The sequence below is a fragment of the Mustela erminea genome, chromosome X, assembly GCF_009829155.1.
Source record: "Mustela erminea isolate mMusErm1 chromosome X, mMusErm1.Pri, whole genome shotgun sequence".
Classification (NCBI taxonomy): Eukaryota; Metazoa; Chordata; class Mammalia; order Carnivora; family Mustelidae; genus Mustela; species Mustela erminea.
This window is the reverse complement of record NC_045635.1, coordinates 77,690,098-77,705,190: the sequence shown is the minus strand read 5'-3', so window position 1 is coordinate 77,705,190 and position 15,093 is coordinate 77,690,098. Positions and strand designations below refer to the sequence as shown.

Here is a 15,093-nt window from a genome sequence, read left to right as displayed (position 1 = left end):
AAGAAATTCCCTTTCAACTTTAAGAAAACAAACAAAATTAAAAAAAAAAACAGAACAACCACATCACTTGAGGACACATTAGCTGAATTCTGAATTCAACAGTTGTATATAAAGACTGATACTACTGTAAAATAGAAAAGCTTACAAAATGTCTAATGTTTTACAAAGAATATATAGCAAGGAACATTTATCTGTCGCAAGTATTTTGTCTAAAGAGAGAAAAATGTTAAAAAGTTCATCAGCAAACTTAATGTGCACATTCAACTTACAGGTAACATTGTTTTTAGTCCTGAACGTAGGAATTCATTCCTTAAATGTATTCTAAAATCAAGCTCGTAAGGTGAAGTGACAAGGGCATTTATAAACTGCATGCAGGCCACCTGCAATTTAGAAAGCAAAATTTGTTAAAAATTATTTTAAGTAATGAAATATTTACTTAGTGCATTCAGATCATTGCTTTTCTATTCACTAAAAACATACACACATATACGATAAAATATTAGAAGAAATGTAAATATTTATACAAGTATAAGGATGATTATGACGTTACAGCTTAAACAACAAAAGTCACTTTCTAATGCCCAGAATAATTCTAATGGTGTTATGATGGATGGTCAAGTATTGGTATGATTTGTTAAATAATATGAAGGAATCTTAAACTCTGAAAAACTCAAAGTTTGAAAGATCTGCATATAGAGCCCTTTAAAAATAGCATGAAATGGGTCTTTCCTATCCAACTGTCCCCAGAATACACTTGGCCTCAATTCCGTATGATTATAAACACTTTTCTAAAATAAACCAAAACAAGTACCCTGATACTAAACAGAGAACAGTGAAAACTTAAAGAAATTATTACACTAATTTATACTGTCTCCCTCCTATTATTGGGATGGACTTGCAAAAAATATAGAGTACTAAAATATATGATTAAGATGAATTAATTTACCAAGTATAAAAATGAGTGCACATGAATTAAAATCAACTAAAAGGCACTGTGACACCAATGCACCAATGTACATTGCATGACAAGGTGAAGGTAAGGGCTTGTTTTCAAGTGAAGGTGATTCATTAATTACATTGACACTGTCAGAAAGGTTTGGTTTTTCTTACCTTCTGATACTGAGTTTCCCTATTATAAAAGGGGACTTATTTCCTGGTAATTGCAAGCTAGAAGGGAATCAACAAAATACTAATTGCCAGGTGATCCATACATTATTCCTGGTAGCAGTTTTGGGAAATGCTGCTCAAGTCTAAGGCAACTATCTAATAGATTGACTGAGGAACTGCACATAAAATTGATTATTCTTAAAAGCATGCAATAAAAAGAAGTAAGCAATGAGCAAACTGTACAATGTTCAAAGAGCTAACTCTGAGGGGACTCCTGAAAATGCCAGATTTAGTAAAGATATCAAGTACATATAGAAGGAGACACAAAAAATCAAAAGTTAGTATGAGAAAAAAATCAGCAAAAGAAAATATTTCAAATGTATTTTGACTTAACTTGTCCAGATCTATCATTATATTTTTTTTCAAGTAGAAAGAGAAGATTAAAAGGTTTATTTCTTTTTTATATATCTATTATCTTATGAATATCTTATGCATCTAAGCAGGCTTTAGGGAGACTTGTCCATCTACCTCATATTCAGGCTCAAAAATCAAAAGCTGCATGCTTTAAAAGTGATGACTAAACTTGTTTCTAACTTTACTAGATATCTAAAACATAATTCAACAATGTAGTCCAACGCCTATGAATGCTCAAATGTCAGTACGAAACACTAAGACCACTGATTAAATACTTGCCAAAACCAGGTATTATCTTTTTTTTTTTTTAAGATTTTATTTATTTATTTGACAGAGACAGAGAGATCACAAGTAAGCAGAGAGGCAGGCAGAGAGACGGGGGAAACAGGCTCTCTGCTGAGCAGAGAGCTCGATGCAGGGCTCGATCCCAGGACCCTGAGATCATGACCTGAGCCGAAGGCAGAGGCTTTAACCCACTGAGCCACCCAGGCACCCCAAAACAAGGTATTATCTTAAAAGATATTTCAGATAAGTTACTATGACATGTATACCTTAATGGATCACTTAACCTTTCTATTTACAGCAAGAAAATACCTAAGTCTTTAGTTTCCATAGGCTGGGATATAAGCTTATATACTATACATGTCCAGAGCTACATTATCGTCCCATTTGCTTTAATGATCCTTGTTCAACGTTACAACTATGACATGACCAAACAAGCCAAAGCACATGTCCAATCCAAAATTTATAGAGAGAAAAGTTGCCCTCTGCTAGGACTGTTTTTACCAGAAGATATTCTAGCTTAATGGCCTGTATTAATACTCTGCAAGAGAACATTTCCATAAGAAACAAGTTAATGAATCTTAGAATTGTACCTTTATACAAAGTATTTAGATTAAAAGATGATATAGTAAGTCAATAAAATTAATGAATGTATCAACATCAAAATAACTTTACATTTAATATGAAATGTTTTAATGCTATTACTCACTTTACCTATGATGTATAAATATATAACTGAATGCTAAAAAAAAAAAGTTGGGATACACTTTGAAGCCAGTATTTTAAACAGGTAGTGGCAATGGTTTATCAATGTACTATTTATTGTTTATCAAATTCTAACAGATATCTAATTAATTACAAATAAGATAAGCAGAATAGTTATACTATCATGTCATTTCCCAACATTTTCTCCTAAAGTGATACTCCTTTTGTTTTAAAGATTTTATTTATATATTTGAGAGAGAGCGAGACAAAGAACACAAGGGGGGGTGTTGCAGGGGGACAGAGGGAGAGGGAGAAATAGACTCCCAGCTGAGCAGGGAGCCCAACCCAGGGCTTGATCCCAAAACCGTGGGATCATGACCTGAGCAAAAGGCAGATGCCCAACCAACTGAGCCACCCAGGTGCCCCTAAAGTGATACTCTTTCATAGAAATATTTATATTTTAATGTGGAGAACAAAAAATATACCTTAATTATCTCCATTCCTTCATGCTACCAAATAATCATTGTCCTTTTTAGAGGACAGAAATAAAATCAATCCAAAACCAAAATAATTGTCATTTACAAATACAAAATTAAATTTTAAAAATATAATTAGTTTCAATGTCAGAATATATCATTATTAAATTACAAACACTAAATACCCATTATGTAGAATCTGAATTCATAGTTAAATACAGAACCCCAAACTATTTTCTTCATCATCATTATTATTATACAAACAGTATTAGAGGCTTTATATAATTCACCATCTAGTCTCATCCTAATAAAAACCATACAAATTCAGTATTACTATTATCCTTATTTCACAGATGATGAAGCTAAGGCTCAAAGCAGGTAACTTATACATGGTTACACAGTAAGGGGGAAAAACTCAGGATTCTCAACCATATCGTTTTACTCCAAATACAGAATAATTAAGTAGTATAATCCAGATGGCTCATTAACTCCATTCATAGATTCACATGACAAAAGATTTTAAGGATGGGTAAGATAAGAAAATTTAACTATTGCATCATGTTCAATGTACTAGAAATATCCAGTTTTGAAACTGTAAGTTAATTAGAAAAATAGTCAACTAGTTTTTTAAAGATTTTATTTATTTATTTGAAAGAGAGCGTGAGTAAGTGAGAGAGAGGGAGAAGGAGCAGGGGGAGGGGTAGAGGGAGAAGCAAACTCCCTGATGAACAAGGAGGTCATCCAGGGCTTTGATCTTGGGACGGGAGGCAGACACTTAACAGACTGAGCCACCCAGAAAGTCCAGCATACAATTATTTTAACAATATACTGTCTAGTATATAAAATGGTTATTGTATATGTCATTTATATCTCTATTAAAAAGACAAAGTAGTTATCAAAATTCATAATAAAATGCAAAAGGACAAAAAAAACAAAACAAACAAACAAACAAAAAACGAAACAAAAAAAAAAACAGGAAAGGTAGAAAACAGTTCCTGAAATGTGTTACATTCCATTTCATGAAGTATGGGCAGCATCCTATTATCCAGAATAATGGTCTCTCACTCTCCTTTACTTCCTGCCACCCCACTCCCTATTCAGCATACATATGCATGCAAACACACACAAACACACACACACACACACACACACACACACACACACACACGAGCTACATTGTTCAATCCAGAGCCACTACTAACAATGTAAATTTAGCTTAATTACAATTACTAACAGGAAAAATTCAGTTGCTCAGTCACACCAGCAATAGTTCAAGTGTTCCACAGCCACATGTGTCTACTGGCTACCATACTGGACACCACAAATACTGGATACTGCAGAAACCTTGATTGGATAGCACTGTACTGGAGACTTTAATGAATAATTCTTCTGGCCTAATATCTAAAACCTAGGCTCCAAAGGAGTACAAAATTCATTCCCTAATAATGAAGTCTTGATAATTGGTAAGTTCAACTTCCAAGCATATATATCTTTAAAATTATTACTGTCTACTTACAATGAAAACTCAGTATGCTTTCAAAGAAAAAGAAAATCTAACCCCAGATATAGAAAACAAAGAACTGGGGCGCCTGGGTGGCTCAGTGGGTTAAAGCCTCTGCCTTCGTTCGGCTTAGGTCATGATCCCAAGGTCCTGGGATCAAGCCCCACATCAGGCTCTCTACTTGGTGGGGAGCCTGCTTCCTCCTCTCTCTCTGCCTGCCTCTCTGCCTACTTATGATCTCTGTCTGTCAAATAAATAAATAAAATCTTAAAAAAAAAAAAAAAGAAAACGAAGAATCGTGATTTTAAAGCAGAACGCTACTCAAAAATACTAAATACTTTGGTTCGATGTGCTTTTAAAGGTAAAGAAACTGAAAAGGTAGAAAGATTAGTTGATTTGCCCAGGATCATATAGCTAATAATAAGCCATAAAGATAAGACTAGAACTTATATCTCATGACTTTTAGTTTTCAATTCTTTCTACAACACTACAATGTACAAATCTGGCATTACTGAGTAACATTTTCTCTTGGACTGGAAAGAAAACAAGTGTCCTTGAATTGAATATCACGAAGTCCACTATCCAGACTTTTTCTTGCTTAGTTTCTTTTTAATAGCTTTAAGTTTCAAAATGGTCTGACAAACCTGTTTTAAATAAAGCTTCCATGAGAATTAAAATTTAAAGTTCATAGTAAGTCAGTGACTTTTCTCCATTATTAATAAATACGGTAAGCTAGGACCATAATTTTGATTTCTAATCCCTAAAAATAGTAAGGTTTTTTATTTGCATTACAATGATCCCCATTTCTACATGGTTAATCATTTACATTCTTTAGTCACAGGATGTTATTGTCCTCATCCTGGGGTATGGGATGTGATGCACAGTGTGAAGTATCACAAAAGAAACTATAAAGTTTCTAAAGGCAAGGCTCCACATTTGTTTAGGGTTTTCTGTATAACCTCTAATTGTCCTCAATAAAATGATTAAAACATAATGGGTAACTGGTAATTAGACATGTCAAATTTTATTGGCAGGAGACATATCATTACCAAAAAAAAATTGCATTCAGTTTTCATTACCAAAAAAAAATTGTATTCAGTTTCTTAGTTAAGTGGAAGAGAGGGGAACTATTTTAACACAAAAGAGCTTCATAAAATTATTGAGAAAATGCTAAAACCTTTTGTTTATTTTATCTTTTCAGCTCCAAAAACTATGCAAGCATCTATCTATCTGTTTGATCACAATTCAAAGAGCTATAGAGTACAGTAACTGCCAACTCCAGGGCATTCTCAGACAGATTATCCATACTGCCATTAGCTGTGACAAAGTGTGCTTTTAAAATTTTATTGACACTGTCACATAGTTGACCTTATTAAGTACTTTGTTGATATTAACAAGGTCTTTCTTTATCTTAGCCCAGAAGGACTTAGGAAAAACGATGGTTTAAGTCAAATAAGTACCAACCAAGAAATATATAAACATACAGAGGGAGTTATTAATTAAGTCAAGAAATGGAGAAGGAGTTCAGGCAGGAGGAAGCCATGTACAAAGGTATGAAGGTAGAAGGATAAAACAGCATAAAATGTTCAGGAAACTGAACACAGTATGACTGGACCAAAAAGTATAAGGAGAAGAGTGGTGAAACATGAAGTCACAGAGAAAACAACATCAGATGATGAAGTATTTTGTGTAGACTAAGATTATACTTTTATCCTAGAAGCTATAGAAAGACTTTCTTGAATTTGAAGCAGTGATGTGACAAGAACTGCATTTCAGAAGTTTAAGTCTGTGGAAGATGATTTAAAGGGGGCAATTTAAGAGTCCAGGAAAATGGCAAAATAATGAGACATGACAATGCACTGAAACAAAGTTGGCAGAAGGGGTGGAAGGAAAAGGATACCATACAAATGAACAAAAAAAACCAACACTACAAAATTAGAATTCGTAAGATTTGGTAATTGAAGGAATGGTGAAAGGAGGAAGAGTAGATTCAAAGATGATTATTATGTTTCTGGTTTATGCAATTTGGTAGATAATTCTAAAGTTAACTAGGACTGGGAATACAAAAGAAAGCAGGTTAAAATTGGAGAGGTGACTGGAGTCAGAAGGATAAGGATGAAGAAAAGGAAGGTAAGTATAATTAAGGGCAATAGTGAATTTGAAATTCAGTCAGGAGACAACTGAACATATGGGGTCTGAGTTAGAAGGATTTCAGTAAGATGAGTACATAGAAATTCATCACACAGAAGTGCTAGATGGGAGTCATAAGAATGGATGGGGCTGTCTAAGGACAACATACAAAATGGGCAAAGCAAAGAACCAAAGAACTAAGGATCAGGCTCTTAGAAAGCAGTATATTTAAGGGGCAAGCATAGAGACAGAAGATTCAAGACAGAAGATTTAAAATGTAAAATATAGGTAAAAGAAAAACAAGGAGAATTTAGTTATCACTGAAGTTGAGGGAGGAGAGAGCTTTGTTAGGAATAGTGTCACATAATACTGGAGAAGCCAATATGAAAACTTAAAAAGGGTCGTGCTTTTTATATTACGGAGGTCACTAGTGACTCTCCATTAGACAAAAAATCTTAGATTTGACAATTACTCAACTTTGAAATAGATATAAAATGAAAGACATCCTTCTTTAAGTCAGAAGTTACTTTTGTAAGTGCTTGACAAATGAAGATATTGCATAAATATACCTATACAACCCCCAATTATACTAATTCAACTTTTAAGATGGTCATAATTTAAAACTGTCAATAAATAGAACACATTTTCTTAGTGATATCAGATATTCATTCAACACTTAACTATTTAACATACTCATCTACTTTTTCACAAATTTTTTCCTTATTCATAAGCTGTAGCTCCTTGTTTTACTATAAATGTACTGGTACCAACATGATAAATGTTTATCCAAGGCTACTTCCTCATATATGATGGTATAAGGACACTAGTAGCTAATTTACATGTTTAGAGTAAAATCTCAATATTTGAGAACCACTATGGAAATAATCAAGCGACACAGAATGAGTCCATATATCTGAGGGTTTGTCTATGTAAGGAGCAACACTTGTCTTTGCACAGGACACTTTCAGAAATGAATTAGATAATTCCCATATTCCTAAACAAAATATCCTAGATACAACTGTTTCCTTGCTGACTCAGGGCTGTGATTACATATGTGAGTTAAGGGCACATGGGTGGCTCAGTGGGTTAAGCCTCTGCCTCCGGCTTAGGTCATGATCTCAGGGTCCTGGGATCGTCCGGCTCTCTGCTCAGGAGGAATTCTGCTTCCCCCCCTCTCTCTTCTGCCTGCCTCTCTGACTACTTGTGATCTCTCTCTCTCTATTAAATAAATAAAATATTTAAAAAAAATATGTGAGTTAGTGAGCTATGATGTAACACAGAGATGCCTGGCATGGAGCACTGGGTGTGGTACATAAACAATGAATTCTGGAACACCGAAAAGAAATTTAAAAAATAAATAAATAATTTTAAAGAATTTTTTAAAAAAGAATCTAAGATGTGTAGGGCTACTTGCTTAGTTTTGATAAGAGGAGGTAACATGTAGTGGTTAAGACCATATACTCTGGAACCAGACTCCCTAGTGTCCAATCTGGACTTTTGTCTCCAAATTATACCGTGACCCTTGAAAGGTTATCTAACCTCGATGAGCCTATTTACTCATCTACAAAATGGGGATACTACTATCTTTCTCATAAAACTGTTGTGAGGTTTAAAATGAGGTAACATATGGGACGCCTAGGGGGCTCAGTGGGTTAAGCCGCTGCCTTTGGCTCAGGTCATGATCTCAGGGTCCTGGGATCGAGTCCTGCATCGGGCTCTCTGCTCAGCAGGGAGTCTGCTTCCTCCTCTCTCTCTCTCTACCTGCCTCTCTGCCTACTTGTGATCTCTCTCTGTCAAATAAAGAAATAAAATCTTTTAAAAAAATGAGGTAACATATGTAAAGTATTAGAATATTGGTATATGACTTATAAATGCTATCTTTAATTTCTCATTTTTGTGTTGCCTGTAGGCCATATAATTAAGCATTTGGGCATATAGGTTTGAAAAGAGAGAGAGATGAAATGAAATTACAATTATGAATAATTGCTAGAATATAGCTGGATGATAAAGCTAGAGAAGCAATGAGAATATTTATGAGGAAGATAAAATATATGTTTCTGTACATATGCAAGTGTACGTATGTATGTCTAAACAAAAATAATACTAGAAGATAGCCAAGGATAGACCAGAGAAAACAAAATATCCAAGAGGAGGACAAACGCATGAAAAAGAGAAAAAACAAAAGTAGTCCGAAGGTAAGAACAGGGTCCATAAAGCCAAAGGCAGTAAAATTTTCAAAGAGGGAGGTGATTAATAGAGTTACAAGATGATTAGAGAAAGGCCATTGGATTTTGAAATTAGAGGATCACTACCGACCTTTTTAAGAACTGAAAATGTTAAGTTGTAAGAATTAATTTAGGAAACACAGAAAACAACAACAGATGATTCTTTTAGATGATTCTTTTAGAGACTGAGACTATAAAATAAGGAAGATGAGAGGCTAGTTTGAAGAATAACTGAGATCAAAAGGTACTGTAGTATGGGTGAGAACTGAGAATGCATTAAGCTGAAGGGAAGTCAATGAAGAGAGCTTACGGAGATATAGAATTTACTGTCTATTAGTTGAATTATTGAAGATAATGAAAATACTACCACAAGGACATAATTTTAATTTAAAGATGAGCTTAAAAACCTCTGTAAGAAGTTAACAATATATTTTAAATTAAAAAAGAGAAAAATGCATATAGCTTTTTTAAAAAATATGATTATTGCTGTATTTTAATAGAATTACTTTTACTGTTTCTGTAGTATCCTGAGAATTCTCAGAATATTATCAGAGTCTCAGGAAGTAATTCTGTTAAAATACAGCATTAATTATATTTTAAACAACATTTTAAAATTATTTTAATAATTAATAATAATTTTAAATTTTAATATTTTAAAATTAATAATTTTAATCATTTAATTATTTTTTTAGACTTTGGCTTTTATTCTATATTCTGAATATATTTTTGAACTTTAGATGATATTTTTTCAATCACATGACAGTCCAAATAAATAAACCCATGTCACAATTCTTGTAAGAGTAACAGGCTCTGTTTATAACAAATTACTAATTGTTAGCTCATCAAAATAGGAAATTTCAAATTATGATTTGTATATGTTTGCATGTATAATCAGTATTCAACAATTTCTTGAATATCTAGCAAGATGTATGTAATTCTTCTATATGCTACCTGTCAACAATTTGCCATTTTATCATTCTATTCAATCCAATTTCTTGGAAGGCTAGCAATTGTCATTTCTATCTTATTGGCTGGGGTGAACTACTCTATGGAGGGTTGTCATTTTAAAGGTCAGAAAATGCAGTATACAAATGTTGCATCATAAACACCTGGTTTCAAATTATAGCTCTACCCGTCAATAGCTGTGTGGTTTTGAGTGAGTCATCTGAGTGAGTAATGAAAACTTTAAATATATCTAAAATACTTACTTCCTCTTAAACATTGCAAGACAAGTAGAAACTCCTATATATGACTGAATGCCAGTGAAATTTAGTTAGGTAAGCCCAACTATAGGAATAAGAACAAAGATTTCAAGAACTCATCTAAAAAGTACAGTTTTCAAATCTTTCAGTAGAAATATTAAAAATTTTGAGATAAATTTTATAATAAGTATATTTAAAAAAAGGGAAACAGTGATATAGGATACAAAGGGGAAAGAAAAATTAAATTCCCTTACAACTTGTAACCCTTTCACAAGTCCTTAAAATGGGCAGTGACATTCCTCTAGGAACTCAGTTGCCTGGATATTAATGCTCTGCTAAACGCAAATCTAAAGGGAATCTTAGCTGACCCCCAGGATCTTGTAACCTTTAACATAAAAAAAAAAAATTCCTTTAGAAACTTCCTTTATCATCTCCCAAGCATATGACCCACTGATATATGTTTAAAGGGTCTCATAACTAAGGTTTTATTAGATAGTAATAAATAACCTTTTCCTAACAACAGCTAGCCCCTTCAAGGTTCTGGAAACCTTGCTTCCAAAATTCCTTAGAGATTTATGTTATCACTGACCCCCTCCGAACTTGAAAGTATATAACGGGCCACTTCTCATGACCCCAGTGCAGCCCTTCCTGTCCAGGGGTCCTATCCCCTTGCTTTAATAAAATCACCTTTTTGCACCAAAGACTTCTCAAGAATTCTTTTTTGGTCATGGGCTTTGAACACTAACATCATCAATGATAGAAGGAAATATTCCAACTATTAAAAATGTGATACAATGGATATAAAAGGCACACCATAACAGTTTATTCAAAATGATCATCACAGTCGGAGAAGTAACAATTAACAAAGATCCTTAAATATTTAAAGAGAGATTATAGTTTTGTAAAACTATAGCATCCTCTTTGGACAAGCCAATCCATCTATCTCTTCTAGTTTCAAACCTTGGCAAAACAAACAAACAAAAAACCCTAATACTTTATAATACAATAAAAAAAGGAGAAAGTAAATTGTTTTACATCAGATAAGAAATTTTAACATTTAAACAGTCACTACTAAATAACTTGATAAAATTAAACGTGGAACCATCTTCTCTTTGATAAGAGAGCAGAAGGGAAGCTAAGGACAAAGCACAAGCTGATGCCCCACAAACCTCCCTCACCCATTCTCAGGTGAGATATGTGTGACATTCCTCAGGCACACCTTGCTGCCCTAAACTAAGGGAAGGAAAAAAATGGTTAACTTATCAAGATTACAGTCCTGTAAGATAAGTGTCTTCCTCAGTTTACAAATGTCTTAGTGATTTATAAGAAAAAGGCATTCTTAGCAATAACTTAATTTCTAGAAGGAAATGCAGATACAATTAAATGTCCTTATAACCTGCAGGTCCTCTTTGGCATATGAAATTTCTTTGGAAAACCTGGCTTTTCCTCACCTCCCCGACTCCCAAGTATATAATCAGTAACCTTCTCAACCCAGGTACAGCATCTCTTTTTGCCCATGAGTCCTGTCCCTGTGCTTTAAAAAAAACCCAACATTTTGCACCAAAGACATCTCAAGAATTCTTTCTTGGCCATTGGATCCAGACCCTATCAAACCTCACCTATATTCCAAAACTACATTATCTTTGTTGAATGATACTACAGGAGTTTAAAAAAATAATTCAGAAAGAGTTCCCCATGGTGCATTAAATGGTAAACACTGTCTAAAAGAGATGAAAATTGAAGAACAAAAAACCTGATGTCAAATTCTGACACTACCACTTACAAGCTATGTCAGCTTAGAAAAGTTATCTACTCTAAATAAACCTATTCATCTTATAAACAAAATGGAGATGATAATAGTGCCTGCACAGCTGGGTTGTTGTGAGAATTTAATCAGATAATATATGTAAGTTAAAATTCTTAGTCTATGATCTCTTACCATAAATATGGCCAATAAATATGAGTTCTCATCGCTCAAGAACAAAGTCATCTTTCATAAAATGGGTCATTTCATGAAACCATCTAAGAAAAGATAGTGAGTTTTGTCATTTTCTAAATAAGACGTTTAGGCTGGGTATACACAGAGCTAATTAGATAGACTCTGACCAAAGAATTGCAATTCAGTCCCCACCTTATTCTGGTGAATCAGACTTCTGAATGTTGTGTGATAGCATAAAGATATGCTTAGATTTCCTAAATTTCTAGAGTAATACAAAGACTTCATCAATATTTTTTAGGATAATACTATTGGCTAAACTTCTTCCTTGTTGCTCTGATTACTGGTAAAGTTTTAATTTTCATGGTTTATTATTTACTGAATAGTATATTTATAGTAACCAGAAGTCCTTTTCCTAATTTTAAACAAGTTGTCATTCTAAAACTTCTAGCTTTTATAAATGACCAAGCAATAGGAAGAATTTCATTTGTATGTTCCATTCCATTTAAATGATAGTTAAGAACGAGTTGGGTGTCATACAAAATGAGTACTTTAAATATAAACCCCAGAAGCAACTTAAGACAAAACCAACTCACCTGTAATTGCAAAGCTTCATGATTTTCTAATCCTTCCACAATTGGTGAAAATCGTTCCCTATTATTTCTTTCTGCTGCTGTAGTTATAGCCCCTAGAAGTTTATCTAGACTATGGGATGAGGGGGAAAGCAGAAATGAGAAATCCATGTTACACACACATGAATATGGGTTATCTCCTTCTTTCAGTCTTAGTTTCTTTCTGGCATTTGATGTATATAGAGACCACTACAATTTAAAAGTTGTGTTCCTGGGCACCTGGGTGGCTCAGTCTCTGAGCATCTGTCTTCAGCTCAGGTCATGATCCCAGGGTCCTGGAATTCAGCCCGCACCTGGCTCCCCGCTCAGCGGGAGGCCTGCTTCTCCCTCTCCCACTCCCACTGCTTGTGTTCCCTCTCCAGTTGTCTCTCTCTCTGTGTCAAATAAATAAATATAACCTTTTAAAAGAAAGAGTTCTGTTCCTATCCACATATTTCTACAAGTCAAATATTGATAGATTTAAATAATTTTAGGACAGCAAAATGAAAACTCAATTATTTAAATAAATGAAACTTCAATTAAAAAACTTTGAGGAATATAAATTTCCTGGGTAACATCTTTTAAAACTTTATTTGATAAATACTGAAATTTAAAATTCCAGGTTTGGTATTTCATGTGTTAACATAAATATTAATAATGATTTAAGCATAATATGACATCTATGATTATTAAAACTTTTTCCACATGTAAATAGACTGATTTTATAATAAAATACTAGAAAGAGCAAGTACATCTGAAACAACTTAAAAAATCAACATTCTTTGAAAATGGAATAAGAAAGAAAGAAAGAGGAAAGTCTACGTAATTAGAGGACATCTATAATTACATAGCACAAGACAACTATTTACATGAACTAAAATACTGGAAACTATTGCTATAGTGTCTGAATCAAATTAACCTCTATGCAGTATACTGTGTTTATAGAACTATAGCTACAACTATACCACAATAGGTTGTATTATATGAATTAAGTATTGAAAATCCAATTGACAAGAAAAATACTTTTTACTCATATAGAAACTGATTTTTCTATAAAACCTAAAGATTTCCTACTTTTGCATATGTTAGTTCATTCTTAGTTTGTTCTCAGTAAGGTAAGAGTTAATGCTCTCTGATAATATTTTTGCTTAGTGTTTGGCTTTTGGTCTCTGAGGACACTAAGCAGCATTAAGCAAGATCTCATGCTATTCTAATAGGTATGAAAAAGTCAATGTATTAGAATATTCTGAAATCTTTGCATAGCCTTGTTCTGATTGAAATTGAAATTATTACTGTCACACAAAATTTCAAAGAAATATTTTAGCTCGTGTCCTTAGCAGATATTTCACTCTTTATCACAATCGTTCCATACTAACTAGTTAATGACATCAGATCTGAAATTATGCTTCTCAGTCAATATTATTTCCTTGAAAAGGTATAAACTAAGGTACATTCAGCAACAATTTCTTAAAATTAACACATACATGCACTTTGAATAAATGCAAATGGTCTTTTTGTTCTTTCTTTTTAAAAGGTTAGTTTACTTCCCTTTATACATAAGTATTTTTTTACTTATTACAGGCAGATAAAGTAAAATACTATTTTAAATAAAATAATAGAGCAACAAAAGCATCTAGTCAATTCAGTGAGTTAAAGAAGTCAAATTTTATAATGGGCATATGCGAGGGGTGTGTGTGTGTGTCTCTGTATTCAGCCTATTTTTCTAACGATTACTTTATCTTCACCTAGATAAAATTCTATTCATTCACTCTGAATCCAACTTTGAAGAATGTCCTGTTTGCATTCTATCTGTGCAAATCTATTTGTTTCAAAAAGTTTAAAAAATGCTGAAATGTAAATAGATATGATAAAATGCCAATAAATTATTTTCTAAAATGTACTACTGTTTTCATGCAAGTTATCAAATGAAAAGCACAAAATATGGAATTTTAATTTCTCAAGTGCCACTTTCCATGCAGTTAACATAATATAGCAATGCTTACATGTTCTCCTCTCCAACAATGCAAATAGCAGAAAGTATTTTTACTATTTCAGTCATCATGTTGGGTTGTTTGGGATCAATTGCTCTTGCCAAAAGCAAAAGACTCCTTTCATCTCCTAGAATTCTTTGCAGTCCAAACTAAAGAAAAAAAAAAAAAAGAACCTTCATTCAAAATGTATTTGCAACACATCTTTAATTTAAAAAGGAACTTACAATGATCTTCTAAAAATATATACCTCCATAATGAGGTTCTATCTAATTGTATGAATGTTTTTCCAAATTCAGTTACTTATCTTTTTTTTTAATTTTAAATGACTGTATCTTGGGAGTCTTTTCCCTTATCAGATATGATTTACACTAGCCTGCCTAAAAATTCCATAAAGCTTTGGGAGAAATATGTGAATACTCAGTATTTCTTTAACAAAGAAAAACATGTAAAGTACATGCTGATATGATTTTCTTTTTTTATGATTTTATTAATTTATTTGACAGAGAAAGAGCA

At 33.1% G+C, this 15,093-nt stretch overlaps 1 protein-coding gene across 1 annotated transcript in view; it reads right to left on the bottom strand.

Annotated features, from left to right (window-relative positions):
• The window catches only part of DIAPH2 (diaphanous related formin 2), a 958,873-nt gene that overhangs the window by 703,581 nt on the left and 240,199 nt on the right, over positions 1 to 15,093 (bottom strand). Inside the window, exons 8-10 of the mRNA XM_032331686.1 lie at positions 14,593 to 14,729; positions 12,575 to 12,683; positions 270 to 380 (exon numbers count right to left, since the gene is read on the bottom strand). Of these exons, the coding sequence (XP_032187577.1) occupies positions 270 to 380; positions 12,575 to 12,683; positions 14,593 to 14,729 (357 nt within the window). The remainder of the gene's footprint in view (positions 1 to 269; positions 381 to 12,574; positions 12,684 to 14,592; positions 14,730 to 15,093) is intronic.